At 47.9% G+C, this 20,787-nt stretch overlaps 1 protein-coding gene and 1 long non-coding RNA gene across 2 annotated transcripts in view; one reads left to right on the forward strand and one right to left on the reverse strand.

Moving 5' to 3' along the window:
* LOC143785090 (uncharacterized) overlaps positions 1 to 3,134 on the forward strand; it is a 108,055-nt gene extending 104,921 nt beyond the window's left edge. The window contains exon 6 of the mRNA XM_077273761.1: positions 2,900 to 3,134. Within this exon, the coding sequence (XP_077129876.1) occupies positions 2,900 to 3,134 (235 nt within the window). The remainder of the gene's footprint in view (positions 1 to 2,899) is intronic.
* Positions 1 to 20,787, reverse strand: part of LOC143785536 (uncharacterized) — a 185,782-nt gene that overhangs the window by 127,662 nt on the left and 37,333 nt on the right. The window lies entirely within an intron of this gene.

The following is a 20,787-nucleotide window of genomic DNA, read 5'->3' on the forward strand; positions in this document are numbered from 1 at the left end:
GATGGACAAACCACAGTTTTAAATAGATGTATTTTTAGAGCTGTAATATGTAAAGGATCTGGTTATATTCTGCAGTGCCAACAAGCAAATGGAGCAGAAAAACTGTGTTCTCTGGATTGCTTTTTAAGCAAATAATCAGGATTAAGATCCTCCAAAAACTATTCTTGGCCCTTGATTCCTGGGGCTATGCCTAGAAATATCTGTAAAAGCAGCAGCAGCAGCAGACAGAGCTGTTATGGACCCTCTTGCTATATGCACTGCAGTCTGCCACATACACTGCCTGCCTGCCTAGCACTAATATCTATGCAGCTGGATTAGTCCTCAGAAGGACTGTTAGTTGAGATGGATATGTGTATAATATATTGTGGTATACCTACACTAACTAAGAAACAAGCAAATATCTCAGCAGAACCTCTTCCTACACTGCCTGATTCCGGAGTAGACTGTGACGAGCATGGTGGTGCCAGGTCTGATATAGATCTGATGACACTGTGCGGCCAGCCAATCACTGTAATGCAACAACCAACATGGCTGCGGCATTACAGTGTGTGGCAGATAATCCCTGCATGCTTATTGTCTCTCTAAAGAGCACCAAACATGCAGGGAGGGGACGCGAGTTCTCACCAAGCAACCCCGGAAATATTCAGGGAGCTCCGAGAATCTCGAGCAGTGAGATGCTCAGACATGTACCGAGTAGTGGCGAGTATGCTCGCTCATCACTAATGACCACTCATTTCTGTCAAAGCATTGATGTAGAGTTACAAGGGAATGACAAGAAGACACATAGTCAGCTCATCTATGTGTAAGATTCCAGAGCGATGTAGTCGTGGGTGAGCTGTTGCTTCTGCTTGCTCCAGCAAACTACAGACAAAATGTGTCCCTGTCCCGGTGTGTTGCTACGTGTGGTGTGCATCACACTTATTTGTAGCCCATAGGAGTCCATTGGCTCCAGGCTTTCATCTTTCAGAACCTTTGCAGCAAACAATCCAGGGGACACTGAATTCGTTAAAATATTCAAACTTTTACTTGGCAGCTTACCGTCATTACAATCAGCCATATATAATAAGGCCCAACAGCTTATTCTTTCCTACAGGTAACAGACTTAACTTCAGCCCTAGTTCTTGGTATGTGTAGAGCATCCCTCTTGCTAACTCTTCTAGCACTAGGAATTCTTCTCCACCACTCAGATTCCATCACTTCCTGCCTCTGAGAGTTTGAGTCCATCTTTCCCTGCAGCTCTACAGGCTTAGTGCGCCCAAAGGCCCAGATGTCTGTCTTGAGGTTCCCAGGCTGACAGATGGAATCACATGGAATGGTTCTTTGGCAATCCACTGCACCCCAGTAACCGGCTCATGTTTTTACTAGCAGCCTATTGCCTGTGACTGCTGCCGCCACCCTCTCTTCTAACTGAACTTGGCACTTCCTGAACTTGGCATTAACTCTCAGCTCCTCCTCCCTAATCTGGGCCGGCCATTATGGTTAACCCTGTCTAGACTAACTTGCAGCCCCGGATGGTTTTACTTTCAGATAGCATACATCCATTTAAAATACATTCAATCACATTTAACCACTTGGGGTGTCAAGGAGTAGAATTTACATAGTACAATACCCATTGTAAAGTTATTTAAGTACATAGGTTTCCAATAAAATATTATATTATGAGATAGCCCATTTAAGGCGCCCAAATACCATAAATTGCTGGGAGACTGAATGCTCGTTCAACTGACAAATGTCTCTCCCAACTCCCACATACATGGTAACATTTGATTCAGCTGAATGTTCATGTGTTTTCAACAACGAGACAGGAGAAAGACACTACAAGACAACTTTTTCAGGTGTTTAAAGGCAAAATGCTCAGCCATTCTCTCTATCAGTCCAGGAAGTGTCAGGACACCTCTGAAATATTAGATAGTTATCAGGTGTCTTTGAAATTGGGACACTTTAATCCAATGTGTATATGTTCCTTTAATCGTTATTCTATGCCCCCATCAAATTTATCAAATCTGCTGGCATTTTCTTTCCCAGAAATTCTGCTCCAGTCCCTGACTAGAGTAGAATTTCTGGAGCAGTGCACAGAGGCGGGCACCACTTACTAGATGAGTCAAATTAAGTGGCAAATTTGGCAATGTGTGCTCAGCCAAGATTAGCATAGCACGAGCTTGTGCTACGCCAGCCTTGATTAATTGGTGCCTTAATGTTCTATTGTGTAGAGGCTCCTTGAAGAATCATGATAAATTGGAACATTTTTTTCAGAAAGATTCTGTGTGAAATCCATATAAAATCAGTTTTTAAGTACAATCATAAGCAGGTATAACATTCATCCATACCGTTGCCATGGCCATGAGCCATTAAAGTGGTTTTCTAAGACTTAGGTAACCAATATCAGGTGTTGGGGGTCTGACATCCGGCACCCCAGCTGATCAGCTGCATGCAGCTCTTGCAACAGCCTAATGCACATAGTGGTAGGAAGTAAAGTGTTGGATATCCAAGATCTGATAATGATGACCTATCCGATGGAAAAGTCATCAATATCCAAGTCCTTTTCAGCCCCTTTAAGGAGAAAACTTATAACAGTCTTATATTTATCATTAAACCTGTAGCCAGGCGCCTGCATTTTTATCTGAAAATTATGTTTGGATGTTATTACATACAAGTACTGTAGATGAAATCCCAATGGCCTGATCTGAACTGTAATAATTTAAATCACAACATGTGATCAGACAACAACCTTTTTTTATAGACAGAACAGTATGAAATCTCTTTCTTTTCTTATAAGCTGTGTGAAGTGTTGAGCAATGTTAATGACATTTCTCTCCTCAAATCACCCTATATACTATTTGTCATTGCAGAAATTAAAAGCTTTCTCGGGTCACATATTCTTCGCTCAATGTATTTTCAGGTTACTGAGGAAGCAGTTATGCCACTGGACTGGGGCAGTGCAAGTTCTTCAGGAGTCTCAAGAAGATAATCATGGCAAAGTAGATGCCCAGATACATATGCTAGCAGAGAGCAATGAATGCATGAAGAAGGAACTGAAAGAACTAAAGCACAACATGCAGGTGTGGTATTGTGATATATCTCAAGTCATTAGGGTATGTTTTCAAGTGTTTGTGAAAAAGATGATTTGCCCGTGAATTCTTTGAAACTACTTGATCATTTGCTAGTAATTGTAATCCTAATTAGCATTACTTTGTTGATCACAGAAAATACTGCTAATGTGTTCATATCAGAGTTTGAGATATATAATATTGTTATTAATATTCCTTATCATTCACTAAAATTGTAACTTTTTGTTAATGTGTGCTTCTAAAGTGTGTCACATCGTGTTGATGGGTTTCAAAGACAGGGGCATTCAAAAAGCCCAAAGATATGCCATAGGCTCTGCATTTCAAGACATAGTTGGTATTCATATTTTTTCAATCACAATAAATCACATATGTCCTTCAAAAGTGTTCCATGGAAAAATACAACTTATTCTCCAGAAATAAACCCTCAAGAGGCCAAGAAACATTTGTTCTTAGGGGGAAAGAGGTATTTAGATGTCAAAGAGGGGGTCCACCCCTTAGCGCTTTTCATCCATTAGCCAGAGTAGAAAGCTGCTAACAAAGAGATGGCCACTCATCTCCCCATAGCTTGCTCAGTTGGTAACAATTGATAGAGAAGCTCTTCTGATTCAGGACCTGTGGTGACCACCGCGTAGCTTCTCTTCAAAATGCAAACTCTTTTAAGACTAATTACCTCATGTAACTGTTTTCCGTGGGTTAAGTAGAAAACCCACATACATTAGTAAAAACGAGATCAAGTGAATTTATAATGGAGTATTTTAAACATACACAGAATTAGAGTTCCAGTTATGTGCAAAGTCAGGAGAACGGGGTCCATCGACCTCCCTACTGTTTGCTACAAATAAATCTATGCCTGGCAGCCAAAAGAAGATAGGGGACAGAGATTTCACCAACCAAGACCTTGAAGAATAACTCTTAGGGTTGTTTGCTTTATTTTTTTTTTACCAAATATGTTGGGGAAATAATTTTACAAGTAAAGTTCTCCTCCTTTGTGAAGGAGATGATTTTCAGTTGAAGGAAATGGATGGGCAGGCCAGGACATATGCTCCCCCATCAGCAGCCAGTTTGAGAACAGTAGAGTTGTGCATTCTATGGAGGTTGCAGGAACCAACAAACCAACTGTAATACTAATTTCTTAGTACATTTCACAAATTCATGCTTTTATTTATTTGCTCAAATAAAATGGAACTGCCCTCTAAGAGTGGAAAACTGTCTGGTTTATATTATGCAGAAAGGATTTTCATTTGACTCCAGTGGCATACTGCATTTGGGCAATTTTCTTGGCAAATAGATCGTCCACCAAGGTAGTGATGACATCAGTCTTATTAGTCCATTGTGATCTTTTAGTCTACTGAATGTTATTACAAGATTCAATATACAGAGTGTATGTCGTTTTTACACAATGAAATAACAAACAATTAAAAAAAATTATACAAAATGGGAGGCGGTCCAGCTAATTGTAAGGAAGTCTCTGATAGTTTCCTGACAATTAGCTGGACCTCAATCGAGAACCTGGATAATGGCTTGGCTTCAATCTCTAGAGAAAATGCTTTTGCATGAAATTGCATAACGTGGCGTGGCGCAGTAGCCTTTTCCCCTTAGTGGAGCTACTTATGCCAAAATGGCCATCACTTAGTTTCTCTGCTTACTGACACATCAAGACTACCGCTTGGGCACTCTTTTGTCTCACATTCCCCACTTTGATATGATCCATTACCTCTTTGACTTGTGAAATTGAAACCGTCCAACTAGGCTTCCTGCCCCAGATCCAGGCTACGGAGAGTCACTTACTCCTTCTATCATGTTTCCTAGTTTCTAGTCTGGTTCATGCTATCTGTTGCCTCGGTATCATCTCCCTTTAGGAACACCCACTTCATGGGGCTTTGCTGACTAGTCAGATCGTAGGTCCACTTCCGTTGCAGTCAAGGCCCTATCTCACTCCTCACAGGAACCTCTCTGCTGTCCCTTCACTTTAGCCCCTCCCACTTTGGACTAGTTCTAACTATTAACTCCTACTATCCCTGTCAGTTACCGATGCTTGGCAGAATGCACTTTCCTTTGTAACAGTACAAATCACTACACATCCAACACATCATATCACATTACATTGATACACATCTTCATGAAGAAACATGGGCAACATTTCCACATTCTTAAAGTGGCACATGATTTTCCTATTTAATCAAGAATATTTTTGTGGTCATTTTAATAACTAGTGACCATATAGTCTTCAGATCTTTACATTTACTGTCCACTTCTCTTATATGTATTACCTACTCAAGGCATAGGCCATCAATGTAAGACTGCTGGGATCTGACACTTGGCACCTTGAACATTCAGTAATTACCTCTGGTTTTAGCCTGATGTACGGTGCATGGAGAATGAATAAAGCAAACACAACAATAGGTGTGAATAAATCAAAATGGATGTCAATCTTGTAATAACAATGGTCAGTTGTAACAGAGGTGGTCCATACCAATATAGACCCACCTTGAGCCAAAATAATTCAATGTAATTAAGAAACACAGTAATGTAAAGTCAAATACATCTATAAGAATTAATCACAGACTGACAGTGGTCAGTCCTAACAGAGGCAGGCCACATACCATCAGACCCGCCCCAAACCTAAATACACTGGGTCACAGCCTCAGCAAAAACCAGATAATCTCACTCATAAAGATGTTATGGCATGGTCCTGGGATCGTCAGTCAAGTCACTCAGATTCCTAATCATCATTTAAGAAAGTCATATGCTGTACCTGCCGAAAACTCTAAACGCTGTCATGACCCTGGTGTATCTCAAATACGCCCACCCTAACCAAGGCAGTGCACAGCTCTCCTTGGATGAATAAATAGCCCTAAGTTGTCTCTCGGTGCTCATCCTATGCATTCCTCCCAGATAGGGTTCATCAGTGGAGTTCAGCACATGTCCATTTCTCCATAGAGTTGGGCTAATTCAAATTACATCGCCCCTTCTCTGAATACATATAGCTGCACTGACACATAAGCGGCGGGGTAAGTGAGGTATATAGATTAATAATAATTTTATTACTATAGCACCAACATATTCCACATTTTACATTTTAGAGGGGATTGAACAGACAATACAAGACATTACAGAATAGCAATAATCACATAAACAGATAGCAAAAGGAATGAGGGCTCTGCTCTCAAGCTTACAATCTATGAGGACATAGCTGAGACACAAAAGGTGGATGGTAACAATTGCTTTCAATGTTCTGACCAGCCGTAATGTAATAAATCGGGTGTTCATGTAATGCTGCATGAACTGGTTACCAACCAGAATGTGTAAAAGTACAGACACAGAGGGCTATTAAATGCATAAAGCGTGTGAGAACATGATACAAGGGTCCTGGTTATGAAGAAAATTGTGAATTGGCAAAACAGGGATTGTTAGATAAATGTGTGGAGGTGGTAGACCAGACTGAAGAAATGCGTTTTTAGGACATGCTTAAAACTGTGGGTAATGGGGATTAATCAAATTATCCTGGGTAGTGCATTCCGAAGAATTGGCGCAGCACGCAAGAAGTCTTGGAGATGGGAGTGGGAGGTTCTGATTATTGCGGATGTTAACCTTAGGTCATTACCAGAATGGAGGGCAAGGGTAGGGTGGTAGACTGTGGTGAGGGAGGAAATGTAGGGTGGTGCTGAACCGTGGAGCGTTTTGTGGGTGAGAGCAGGGCTGCCACTAGGAATTTCAAGGCCCCATACTGTCAACATTTTTGGGCCCCCTTGAGACTCTTCCCAGGCTCCACCCCAGCTCCGCATACACTTCTCGAATCTTCCACAGTCCAACCATCCACTCCTGGAAAAACTCCATTTCTGCACCACATCCTCACCAATCACACATTAATAGTTTCCAGATCACATACATAGCCATCAGCTTTTGTTTTGGCCAAAATATTTTTTAAGCCACCACCATGACAAGGTAGACTCTTTTGGCAGAAACCTACTCTACTCTAACCTATTAAACATTTGTTAAAATACCCAATACTCTTTTTAGGTATATTTTTCTTTTTCTTTAAGGGAATAATTCACATACATTTTTCAAAATAATTGAAACCAGATTGTGACTTTTTTGTAATCTGCATTTCTGATTGCAGATTATTGTATTCTGTTTTCTGCACATTTATGGAAGCTGTCAGTGGATATCGGTCTGCGCTCGGATTGCAGTGCATGGACTAGACGCAGGTCTCCTGACTTGAACTCTGCAGTCTCACAGCACGTATGATCGCCGATCGGTGCCCGATCCATGTGGTGCGCCCCATGGGGCCATGGGGTACTCGGTACTAGGGTTGAGCGACTTTTGCTTTTTTAGGATCGAGTCGGGTTTCGTGAAACCCGACTGTCTCGAAAGTCGGATCGTGTGAAATCGGCCGATTATCGTGCAAAGTCAGGGGGCCGACCAAAACACGAAACCCATTGCAAGTCAATGGGGATTTTTTTTTTTTCCTTCTCTCTCTCTCTCTCTCGTCCCTGCAAGGTTTGTGATTCACTGTGGAAATCGCTATATCCCAAACGTTAACATGGCAGTTTTACCCCCTGTGACGCCGCACAAAGCGAGCCGGAACCCATGTCATCATGCTGCACACACTCCTTCATTGGTTTAAAAAATGGCGGGGAAAGCGTCATGCAAAACACGACTTTGGCGCGAAGATTGCCGACCGTGTGGCCGATCCCACGCTGGGGTCGGGTCGGGTTTCACAAAACCCGACTTTTCCAAAAGTCGACGACTTTTGAAAATGACCGATCCGTTTCGCTCAACCCTACTCGGTACTGGGTCCGACACGGCAGTTCTTAAAGGGGAAGGTCACAGCAGCAGTGACCCAGTCCGTGGCCCCGGGCATCCAATAAATAAAGCGTTGTTTTTATGGTGAATGGAAAATGGGAAATGAGAATACAGTTTATGGGAAAAAGGGGAAATGTTCGTGACGCCACCCGTGGTGCTCGGCAGTGAGGTGGTGGCTGGTGCTGCAGTTCAGATCCTCTGGGGCAGATAGTGCTGCATCTGTGTTGGTGCAGCTCTCCACGGGTAGAGCTAACCCCAGGGCAGATGTAGTGTAGAGATATAAGATGGCGATGGTGGCTATGCCTGGCAGGTGTGATTGGAAAAACGCAAAGGACACAGCAAGGTGCAGTCTCCAGACATTTACTTACAGTTCTTTATGGCACCCAGCCGGGTGTGCTGTGTCCTCCGGGTCTGTGGCCCAGCAAACTCCCAGGTAGTTTGGTATTCACCCTTCCAGGACTCCTTTCATATGCCTTCCTTTAGCCATCTCTATGCTGGCTTTCCTCTTCTCCTGCCCAGCACCTTACCCGCAGTGTCCCAAGCCAGCAGCCATGAACCTGGTCGGGCGACATTCTCTCAGTCCCCTGGATTCTCTACGGCTGCCTTTTTGTCGAAGTAAGGGTGGATGTGGCTGTGGCTCTTGCAGAAGCCACAGCATCAGGTTTCTTAGCTAGACTTGCAGTTTCTCACTAAGTTGGGGCTGGTCCCCTGACTGTGACTTGGTCCCTCCTCTTCTGGATGCGGGCCCCATGGGTGGCGTCTGTACCTCCTGTGCCCCTAGGACCCTTTCTGTCATTCAGGGAGCGTCTTTCTTTCTCTATTAACACTTCTTCTGTTCCGTCTGTCAGGAGCTGCAGACCTGCACGTCTGCTCAGCTCCATTTCCTCCCTCCTTTTCTCTACTTTCCCTCCTAATTAGCCCCTCCCCTACTCTACATACTCTACTCTACCCCACCCACTCCCAAAACCCATTCCTATCCAGCCTGGGGTGAGGCCTTCCTCCCTAAGGGTATGCCCAGGTGCCCCAACTAAACTGGTGTGTGTTGGATGTGAGTGTTAGAGTCCTGGGTAGTGCTCCCTCCTTACCTGAGAGTAGGATACTACACCTCTTGGTGAGGTGCAGTATCTCTGTGGCGACTGGACCCCAGGGGTGCCACATAACCATTAAACACAGCACATCCACGGGCTGGAACACAGTAAATAACAGGTGTTAAAGAAACTGTCAACAATTTTTAGACATGCATGTCAACAGGTAAAACAGGTAAAAACATTTCTTCCCTTTATGGGAGGCACTCCAAATTTTAACAATGCAATTTAAATAACATGACCATTTAGCAAGCCAAGTACAAAACATTAGCATTCTTTCAGCAAAATAGCAACATAATCGCAGTATACATTAATACTTCTTTCAATAAACTTTCCTTTAAGTTCACTGGGCCAATCCCGGTCAAGGACAGGACAACATCAGTAAAACATTTTCAAAGTGCAATTAAAACATCTTTATGCCAAGTGCGATTCTCACAGTCTTAAATGGTTCAACAAGCTTTAGTAAGATCCCCTGGGAGATTACCTACACTGCATGGGTGTCCCCAATTATTCAGGTATCAGCACACTGTACATGTACAGGTACCCCAGTTTTGGCATCTGTTTTAGTCATGTTTCTCTGGTCTTATATAGTGATTTACACTATGTAGTAACTCTAGTTTCACCCAGACCTTCAAGTTGCCACTTTTCAAGGTTGGATGAAACTGAGATATCATGGAGTCATCAGATGAGGGGCCATAAACCCCTAGAAAATAAAAGCCACAAGGATTTAGATCAAACCACCACAGGTATAGTTTCAGTGAACCTTAATGTTTTACAATGACAAACAGCAAACATATAGAGGCTTAGAACTGTTTGTGAAGTGAATAAACAAACATTTATCAAGATTGTGTCACTATGAGCATTGTCTGTCACATCTGTAAATGTTTTACAAGAAATGCAGCTATGTGGTTGTCTGAATGCATTCGGTATACAGTATTTCAATCTTGTTTACAAATCGCCATTTGTATATTCGCCATTTGTACATTTGAGGCAACCAAAGTTATGGCTCTCAAGGAGAGAAACTAATATAGTTGACAAAGCTATATTTTTAATGAACTACTGAGCCAAACTAACAGCATTGCTTTATCAAATTTATATGAAGTGTATTGTGTGCAATGTAAGCTACTAGGCAACACAAAAAGGAGCTTTTCAAGTGAACTCTTTAAAGGGAACCTGTCACCCCGGTTTTTCACTCGGAGATAAAAATACCGCTACATAGGGCATGAGCTGTGCTTTACAAAAGTGTTTTTTTTCTACCCTGATTCCCCACCTAAGCTGCCGAAATTACTTACCAAAGTCGCCGTTTTTGCTTGTCAATCATGCTGGTCTGGTCATATGGGCGTGGTGACAAAGCTGTTTCTTCCCCCAGATCTTGCTTAGGTTTCCGTTGGTGGCGTAGTGGTTTGCGACTGCACAGGTGACGAAAAACAGCGCGCTCTGCGCTATATCCCTGGTGATCGGTGGGGGCGGCCATTTTCCTGTGGCCGCGCGTGTGCAGTTGGAGCGCTCTGTTGCCCGGGGCTTCAGGAAAATGGCCGCGGGATGCCGCGCGTGCGCAGATGGGGATCGCGGTGGCCATTTTCCTGAAGAAGATTTCGCATCTCGGCTTCAGGAAAATGGCCACCGCGATCTCCATCTGCGCACGCGCGGCAGCCCGCGGCCATTTTCCTGAAGCCCCGGGCAGCAGAGCGCTCCAACTGCGTATGCGTGGCCACAGGAAGATGGCTGCCCCCACCGATCACCAGGGATATAGCGCAGAGCGCGCTGTTTTTCGTCACCTGCGCAGTCGAAAACCACTACGCCACCAACGGAAACCTAAGCAAGATCTGGGGGAAGAAACAGCTTTGTCACCACGCCCCTATGACCAGACCAGCTTGATTGACAAGCGAAAACGGCGACTTTGGTAAGTAATTTCGGCACCTTAGGTGGGGAATCAGGGTAGAAAAAAAACACTTTTGTAAAGCACAGCTCATGCCCTATGTAGTGGTATTTTTATCTCCGAATGAAAAACCGGGGTGACAGGTTCCCTTTAAGGTACACAAATGTTATGAAGTGTTTGCCAACAAGGATGTGGTTTCACCAATGTGGGGTACATTTTTAAAAATATAATATTGCCATCACAGCCCCCCTTGCCCAAACTTCACCAGCCTACAACAGTACAAAGCACGTTCACCCTGGTGATCTAGTGGCAGTTAAAGAAAAGACATTACAGGAGACAGAGTTAAGAATTAGGCCCAATGTAGTGGTGTGTGTCTCTGAGACTTGTAATGCAGTGCATGATCTGCCAAACAATTCCACAATGGGGGTACCTTTTTGAGAAACAGATTAGTGCCATCGCAGGCCCCTTGCCCAAAATTCACTGGCCTATAACAGTTGTGGTGCAGTGACCCAGGTTACAGCCAGGGGGCGCTGTGTGTGTTCTTCAAGGTGCACTTGGAGGCATAAATGTGATGAGACAAAGTCTGGCAGGAGTGTAAATGGCCGGTGTGTGTGTTGCAGAGGAAGACACTCTGTGCTGTCAGTCTGAAGTTAGGTTGGTGTGCTGGGACCTGTAGTCCCACAAGTAGTTGTGTAGTTCTAATGGGAGATTGGCAGGGCTAGTTATGAGAGATGGGAGGGTCAAACTAGCCACACACACCCACACTCCCACCCAGGGGAGTGGTTACACCTAGATAATGTGACCAGGGTGTGGGTCACTTGGTCAGACTGCATGGATCTGTTTGGTCCATGTGCAAGGTCCTGGACGGTCGGTGTTGGAAGCTCCTGGCAGTGGAGTCTTCCTGGAAGCACATGAGACCATGGATCTACTGGACGCTCGGTGTTGGAATCTCCTGTGAGTGGAGTCTTCCTGGAAGCACATGAGACCGTGGACCTAGTGGACGGTCAGTGTTGGAGTCTCCTGGCAGTGGAGATGTCCTGGAAGCACTGAAGAGTGAGTCCTGCAATAGCCTGTGTGTTGGATTGTCCTGAAGTGGGCTGGAGTCCTGGAAGCACTGCTGAGGCTATGGACTGAATGCTCGAGGGTGTTGGATTGTCCTGGTGTGGACTGGAGTCCTGCAAGCACATGGTAAGAGTGTGAGTCCTGGAATGGTCAGAGTGTTGGATTGTCCTGGGATTGACTGGAGTCCTTTAAGCACCTGGTAAGATCATGGACTGATGGCCTGTGTGTTGGAGGTGCCGTGATTGGACTTCCTGGAAGTGCATGGAAAGGCTGCATCTACAGAGCCTGAGACGGTTTCTGTGTTGGGGAAGCTACAGTTCCTACTGTGGGTCTGGACTATCCGAGGGCCCTGGGCACAAGGACAGTGATCCCAGTGAGGCAATTTCACTGTGAACCAGCACTGGCAGGAGTCAGTGTGTGGAGCCGAAGCTCCTGAGAGGTAACCCCTGGTATGGGAAAAAAAACCTGTAATATACGGCAGAGACGTATCTGCCATTGGAACAGACTGTTGGTGGTTAAAATGTTCCATTGATGCATACAATGAACTGTAAGGAACTGTGCGCTAACATATAACAGTTGCTCAACTGTGCAGTCACCTGGTGACTGAAGAGATAAGGCATGACTATTGAATGCTTTGTAAAGCCACACCTGTTAAAGTAACAGACTATGTGTAAGCTGGTGATGTGTAACCTAGCTTACGGTGCGGTTTATGACACTTTAATAAACTGAAATGGACTTAATTTGTGTGAGATATCATGCCTGTATGCGTTATTCTCATGCAAAGTGAGTGTTCCCCAAGACCCGAAGTAAGGGAAACGCTACAATTGGTGCTCGAATGCGGGCAAATGATCCAAAGAGCACATGTTGCAGCGCTGGCTGAGCCAGAGGAGTCGACGGTCTGACAACCGTGTGTTATGCTGATCGGGATCAGTGAGAAAGTGTGTTTGTGCAGTAATGCCTGTAACTCGGCAAGGTTACGAAGGTGACAAGCGTCTTGCTGTAACTCGGCGGGGCTACGAAGGTGACAAGCGTCTTGCTGTAACTCGGCGGTGTTACGAAGGTGACAAGCATCTTGCTGTGGATCGGCTGGTCCACGAAGTTTGCGGTGGAGCCGTATGGAGCATTGTGAAGTGCAGCTGCAGTTGCAGCAAAGAGAAGAGAAAAAAAAAAAGACATTGCTGGTAGTGTTGAGCGATACCTTCCGATATCGGAAAGTATCGGTATCGGAAAGTATCGGCCGATACCGTCAAAGTATCGGATCTAATCCGATACCGATACCCGATCCCAATGCAAGTCAATGGGACGAAAATATCGGAATTAAAATAAACCCTTTCTTAACTTGTAGGTTCATTCTACATGAAGGAAAACAACTAAGAATAATGTAGGATGTATTGGGGGAGGTGGCGGAGACATTAAAGGCACAGAGGTTTAGCCCAATCTAATAGAATAGCAGGATTTTGTTTTGTTTTTAATGACGTTCGGCGTTAGAAAGATTTTGACTATGTTAATTTTTTTTTTATTTTGTCAGATATTGATGTTTCACTACTTCCATGCCCTTCACCTTCTTTTTTACTTCTCCCACACCCCCATACACTGCTTAGTCTTCTTCTGCTTATAATTTAGATAATATCTTTTGCTCTGATATTTAGTCTTATGCTTAATGTTCTTCTGCTCTTTGTTCTGCAGCCTCTTGTTCTTCTGCTTCTCGGTCTTCCAGGTCGTCGTCGTCTCCAGGGTCGTCGTCTCCGGGGTCGTCGTCATCGGGGTGGTCTTCAGGGTCATCGTCTCCAGAGTCGTCGTCATCTCAGTGGTTGTCGTCTCTGGTGTCGTCGTCATCTTAGGGGTGGTCTTCCGGGTCGTCGTCTTTAGGGTCTTGAACTTGGAAATGTAGCAGAAGGTACAAGAAGGCTGAGAAAATGCCGAGAAACAGCTGATGGAACTGGAACTCGGATGGCTACCCGAAGGTCCAAGAGCCAATGGAACTACCGAGGACCAGCTGACGTTACTGGAACCCGGTTACTAAGCAGGAGGTACCCGTGCCTGAAAGCACTACCAAGGACCACCTGACGTTGGTGGAACTCGGATACCCAGAGGGAGGCACCTAAGCCAAAGGCTCTGCCCGGAACCAGCTGACGGTACTGGAACCAGGATGGGGAGCAGAAGGTGTAAGAGCAAAAGACACTGCCGAGAACCAGCTGACGGTACTGGAACCCGGATGGGTAGCCGAAGGTCCAAGAGCCAATGGAACTACCGAGGACCAGCTGACGTTACTGGAACCCGGTTACTAAGCAGGAGGTACCCGTGCCTGAAAGCACTACCAAGGACCACCTGATGTTGGTGGAACTCGGATACCCAGAGGGAGGCACCTAAGCCAAAGGCTCTGCCCGGAACCAGCTAACGGTGCTGGAACCAGGATGGGGACCTATTCAAGCTTGTCTTCCTAGAGCCCCAACTAGCGGTGTTGGAGCAAAGGGTCAGCAGGGGGAGCAGAGTGTAGGCCGAAGCCTGCACTGGAGGCATTTGTAGGTCTGTTGTGTCTGCGTGGCTGTTGCAGGACACGATGCCGGCTACACAGCAGGGGAACAGCTGGCGGTGCTGAACCCCACTGACACATTGGCTGGTGTTTTTCTCTGTGCAGCTAGCAGTACCGGGCCCCAACTGGCGGTGTTAGAGCCCAGGGTCAGCAGGAGGAGAGGGAGCAGAGTGTAGGCCGAAGCCTAATTGAACCAATTTTAAAGGTAACCTTTAACCCCCCCCTCAGGAGTTACAAACTAGAAGAGCCACGCCTTATGCAGCAGTAGTGCCGCACAAATCACAGGTTGCTCTTTTAATTTTGTTCCTTGCACAAGCTGAATGAAACACGTACAACATTTTGGCCCTTATACAGTCAATCTGTCTTGGAGGCGGGAGTTCCCTTTGTAATGAGACGCAGCACAGCTGGCAAAAATACCACCTTGGTGCTGGGCGCGGCCTCCTGAGCATCGCATTTTGCTGTACAGGAGTCTGCGTTGTTGCGTTATCCCTTGGCCATGCGCTGCCCGTCTTCTGAAATCATTTCATGTCGGCTGGTGCGGTTCGCGATGCCCATTAATCCCAGCCCCGCAGTGTCTTTACAGTGTTTCACACTGCGGGGCTGGGATTCATGGCCTGGCGCAGTACATATGTTCGCCTCTCGCTCGTGTCCTTACACCTGCTACAGACTGTGCGGCGTCAGCTGATCCCTTATCGCATGCCACGGCCATGAAGCCGCACAGTCTGAAGAAGGCGGAAGGAGCTGAGTGACAGCCTGGCGAAGATATGCACTGCTCATGCCCGTCAATCACACCCTCGCAGTCAAAATAAATAAGACACCGAGGGGCGTTGTGTCGGGCAGGGCGGCCGCAGAGGCACAACCAGCCAAACAATGATGTCAGAAGAAGGGCTGTGCTACCAAGGGGGTTGTTGCGTGTCATTACAAAGGAAAGTCACACCTCAGGGACGTTTTAATGGTCTCAGGACACATTGTAGACGTGTTCTGTTCCACGTGTGCAAGGAGAATAAGTTTATGAGCCACCTTGCACACATGCAGCATTACTGCTGTACAAGGTGGCTGTAAAACATACAAACACCTGAGGGAGGGGGGACAGGTTCCCTTCAATTTCAGTTCTTGTGTCTGCGTGGCTGTTGCAGGACACGTTGCCAGCTACACAGCAGGGGAACAGCTGGCGGTGCTGAACCCCACTGACACATTGGCTGGTGTTTTTCTTTGTGTAGCTAGCAGTACCGGGCCCCAACTGGCGGTGTTAGAGCCCAGGGTCAGCAGGAGGAGAGGGAGTAGAGTGTAGGCCGAAGCCTGCACTGGCGGCAGCTTTAGGTCTGTTGTGTCTGCGTGGCTGTTGCAGGACACGTTGCCGGCTACACAGCAGGGGTACAGCTGGTGTTGCTGAACCCCACTGACACATTGGCTGGTGTTTTTCTCTGTGCAGCGAGGCACATCTGGGCGCCAACTGGCGGTGTTAGAGCCCAGGGTCAGCAGGAGGAGCATAGTGTAGGCCGAAGCCTGCACTGGAGCAAGTTGAAAGGGGACCTTTAACCCCCCCCCCCCCAGGGGTTTGTAGCTGAAAGAGCCATATTGTACAGCACTAATGCTGGAAAAGGTAAACTTAGCTCTTTTAATTATGGTCCTTGCACACGCTGAACTTGACACTTATGAAATGTGTCCCCTCACACCGTTAAACCGTCCTGTCGGAGGGACTTTCCTTTGTCATGTGACGCAGCACAGCTGTCATTCTTACCCCCTTGGCGCCGTGCGCCGCCTCCTCAGCGTTGTTTGAATCTGTCCCGGAGCCTGCGCTGTTATGTTAGCCCTTGTCCATGCACACATTTTGCGCTGCCCATCTTCTGACATCATTTGGTGTCAGGCTGGCTGCGCCTGTGCGGCTGCGCTGGCCAAGATCCCGCCTCACTGTGTCATCTAATGTAATCACTCTGCGGACCTGTGATCCATGGGCATGCGCAGTGCATATCCTTGCCTCTCACTCCCCTCCTTCCAGCTTTTTCAGACTGTGCGGCGTCATGGCCGTGGCATGCTATTAGGGATCAGCTGACGGCGCAGTCTGAAGAAGGCTGAGGGAGATGAGAGAGAGGCGGAGGTTAAGATATGCACTGCGCATGTCCATGGATCACAGGCCCGCAGTGGGATTAAATCAGAAGACACTACGAGGCGGGATCTCGTCCAGCGCGGCCGCACAGGCGCAGCCAGCCTGACACCAAATGATGTCAGAAGATGGGCAGCGCAAAATGTGTGCATGGACAAGGGCTAACATAACAGCGCCGGCTCCGGGACAGATTCAAACAACGCTGAGGAGGCGGCGCACGGCGCCAAGGGGGTAAGAATGACAGCTGTGCTGCATCACATGACAAAGGAAAGTCCCTCCGACCGGACGGTTTAACGGTGTGAGGGGACACATTTCATAAGTGTCAAGTTCAGCGTGTGCAAGGAGCACCACAAAAAGAGCCACTTTTTCCTTTTGCATCATTATTACTGCTGAACAAGGTGGCTCTTTCAGTAACAAACGCCTTGGGGGGGGAGGACAGGTTCCCTTAAATTTAAGTTGCTGTGCCTGCGTGGCGTTCGCATGACACGTTGCCGTATACACAGCAGGGGAACAGCAGGCATTACTGAACCCCACTAACACATTGGCGAGGTGTTTGGCTCTGTGCGGACAGCACATCTGGACAACAACTAGCGGTGTTGGAGCCCAGGGACTGAAGGAGGAGGAGGAGGTGGAGGAGAGAGGAGGGATTGCCACACACACAGCTGGGGAACAGCTGACGTTACTGAACCCCAATAACAGAGGAGCGACTGTTGACTGTGCGTACAGCACTACCAGGCAACAACTAGCGGTGTTGGAGCCCAGGGACGGCAGGAGGAGGAGATGGAGGAGAGAGGAGGGATTGCCACACACACAGCTGGGGAACAGCTGACGTTACTGAACCCCAATAACAGAGGAGCGACTGTGGACTGTGCAGACAGCACTTCCGGACAACAACTAGCGGTGTTGGAGCCCAGGGACAGAAGGAGGAGGAGGAGGTGGAGGAGAGAGGAGGGATTGCCACACACACAGCTGGGGAACAGCTGACGTTACTGAACCCCAATAACAGAGGAGCGACTGTTGACTGTGCATACAGCACTACCAGGCAACAACTAGCAGTGTTGGAGCCCAGGGACAGCAGGAGGAGGAGGTGGAGGAGAGAGGAGGGATTGCCACACACACAGCTGGGGAACAGCTGACGTTACTGAACCCCAATAACAGAGGAGCGACTGTTGACTGTGCTTACAGCACTACCAGGCAACAACTAGCGGTGTTGGAGTCCAGGGACAGCAGGAGGAGGAGGTGGAGGAGAGAGGAGGGATTGCCACACACAGCTGGGGAACAGCTGACGTTACTGAACCCCAATAACAGAGGAGCGACTGTTGACTGTGTGGACAGCAATACCAGGCAACAACTAGCGGTGTTGGAGTCCAGGGACAGCAGGAGGAGGAGGTGGAGGAGGAGAGAGGAGGGATTGCCACACACACAGCTGGGGAACAGCTGACGTTACTGAACCCCAATAACAGAGGAGCGACTGTTGACTGTGCGTACAGCACTACCAGGCAACAACTAGCGGTGTTGGAGCCCAGGGACAGCAGGAGGAGGAGGTGGAGGAGAGAGGAGGGATTGCCACACACACAGCTGGGGAACAGCTGACGTTACTGAACCCCAATAACAGAGGAGCGACTGTGGACTGTGCGGACAGCACTTCCGGACAACAACTAGCGGTGTTGGAGCCCAGGGACAGCAGGAGGAGGAGGTGGAGGAGAGAGGAGGGATTGCCACACACACAGCTGGGGAACAGCTGACGTTACTGAACCCCAATAACAGAGGAGCGACTGTTGACTGTGCGTACAGCACTACCAGGCAACAACTAGCGGTGTTGGAGCCCAGGGACAGCAGGAGGAGGAGGTGGAGGAGAGAGGAGGGATTGCCACACACACAGCTGGGGAACAGCTGATGTTACTGAACCCCAATAACAGAGGAGTGACTGTTGACTGTGCGTACAGCACTACCAGGCAACAACTAGCGGTGTTGGAGCCCAGGGACAGCAGGAGGAGCAGAGGAACACAGTGTAGGCCAAAGCCTGATTGGAGAAAGTCAAAAGGGAACCTTTAACTCCCCCCCAAGGCGTTTGTAGCTGAAAGAGCCAGCTTGTGCACCACAAAGGATGCAAAAGGAAAAGGTGGCTCTTTTCATTATGCTCCTTGCAAACACAGAACTAAACACTTATAAAATGTGTCCCCTGATACCGTGAGACCGTCCCGGAGGTGGGACTTTCCTTCATAATATGACGTAGCACAGCTGTCATTCCTATCCCCTTGGCGCCGTGCCCCGGCTCCTCAGCGTTGCTTGATTCCGTCCCGGAGCCTGCGCTGTTATGTTATCCCTTGGCCAGGCACACTTAGCGCTGCCCATCTTCTGACATCATTTGGTGTCAGGCTGGCTGCGCCTGTGCGGCCGCGCTGGCCGGGAGCCCGCCTCGCAGTGTCGTCTAATGTAATCCCACCGCGGGCCTGGGATCCGTGGCCATGCGCAGTGCATATCCTCGCCTCTCACTCCCCTCCCTACGGCTTCTTCAGACTGTGCGGCGTCACGGCCATGGCATGCTATTAGGGATCAGCTGACAGCGCACAGTCTGAAGAAGGCGTAGGGAGATGAGTGTGAGGCGGAGGTTCAGATATGCACTGCGCATGTCCATGGATCTCAGGCCCCCAGTGGGATTAAATCAGAAGACTGCGAGGCGGGCTCTCGGCCAGCGCGGCCGCACAGGCGCAGTCAGCCTGACACCAAATTATGTCAGAAGAGGGGCAGCGCTAAGTGTGCCTGGCCAAGGGATAACATAACAGCGCAGGCTCCGGGACGGAATCAAACAACGCTGAGGAGCCGGGGCACGGCACCAAGGGGTAGGAATGTCAGCTGTGCTGCGTCATATTACGAAGGAAAGTCCCACCTCCGGGACGGTTTTACGGTATCAGTGGACACATTTTATAAGTGTTAAGTTCTGCGTGTGCAAGGAGCTAAACAAAAATAGCTACCTTTTCCTTGTGCAGCATTACTGCTGCACAAGATGGCTCTTTCAGTAACAAACGCCTTGGGGGGGGGACAGGTTCCCTTACATTTCAGTTGTTGTGTCAGCGTGGCGGTCGCAGGACACATTGCCGGCTACACAGCTGGGGATCAGCTGACGTTACTGAAACCCAAGAACACTGGGTCGTATGTTTTGACTGTGCAGACGGCACTTCTGAGCCTCAACTGGCAGTGTTGGAGCCCAGGAATTAAAGTTCAGGTGGTAGAAAGATGAACACAACAGGAGACCTGGATACTGTAGACAGTCACCTAATTATTTAATCAGGAAGAGGAGTGGCAAATTCCTGCGAGATCAAGGCCTTGTTCATTTTCAGGAAAGTAAGCCGGTCAACGTTATCGGAGGATAGTCGCATGCGACGGTCAGTTAGTACACCACCTGCAGCACTAAAGACGCGTTCCGATAATACACTAGCCGCAGGGCAAGCCAGCACCTCCAATGCATACTGGCTTAGCTCTGGCCATGTATCCAGCTTTGAGACCCAAAACTTGAAAGGGGAAGAGCCGTCTGGGAGTACAGAAAGAGGGCAAGACATGTAGTCTGTCACCATCTGACGGAACCGTTGCCTCCTGCTGACTGGAGCCGTCTGTGATGGTGTAGACTTTTGTGGCGGGCACACAAAACTGTGCCACAGTTGGGCCATACTGGTCTTGCCTTGGGCAGAGGCACTGCTTCTGCTCCCTCTTTGTGCAGAGCCTCCTCCACTGCCTGGACGCACTGAGCTGCTTTGTAATGCACTAGCAGCACTTCTCTCAGTTGGAATGGAGAAGATTATGGAATTCACCAGTTTGTCTTGGTACTCCCGCATTTTTCGCTCCCGGTTCAACGGTGTGATGAGGCTTTCTACGTTGTCCCGGTAGCGAGGATCGAGGAGGGTGAACACCCAATAATCAGACATGTTGAGAATGTGGGCGATGCGGCGGTCGTTTCTCAGGCACTGCAGCATGTAATCCACCATGTGCTGCAGACTGCCAACTGGCCAAGAAACGCTGTCCCCTGCTGGAGGCGTGATCTCTGCCTGCTCGTCATCACCCCACCCTCGCTGTACACACTGAGTACTGGACAATTGTGTAACTCCCTCCTCTGGACGGATGTCTTCCTCCTCCATTGACTCCTCCTCATCCTCCTCACAAAGTGTCCCCTGCCTACGCGTTTGTGAGGAACCACGTGGCGCTGACTGTCCAGAAGATGATGGAAATGGTGAATCCTCATCCTCCACCTCTTC

The sequence above is a fragment of the Ranitomeya variabilis genome, chromosome 7, assembly GCF_051348905.1.
Source record: "Ranitomeya variabilis isolate aRanVar5 chromosome 7, aRanVar5.hap1, whole genome shotgun sequence".
In the NCBI taxonomy this organism is placed as follows: domain Eukaryota; kingdom Metazoa; phylum Chordata; class Amphibia; order Anura; family Dendrobatidae; genus Ranitomeya; species Ranitomeya variabilis.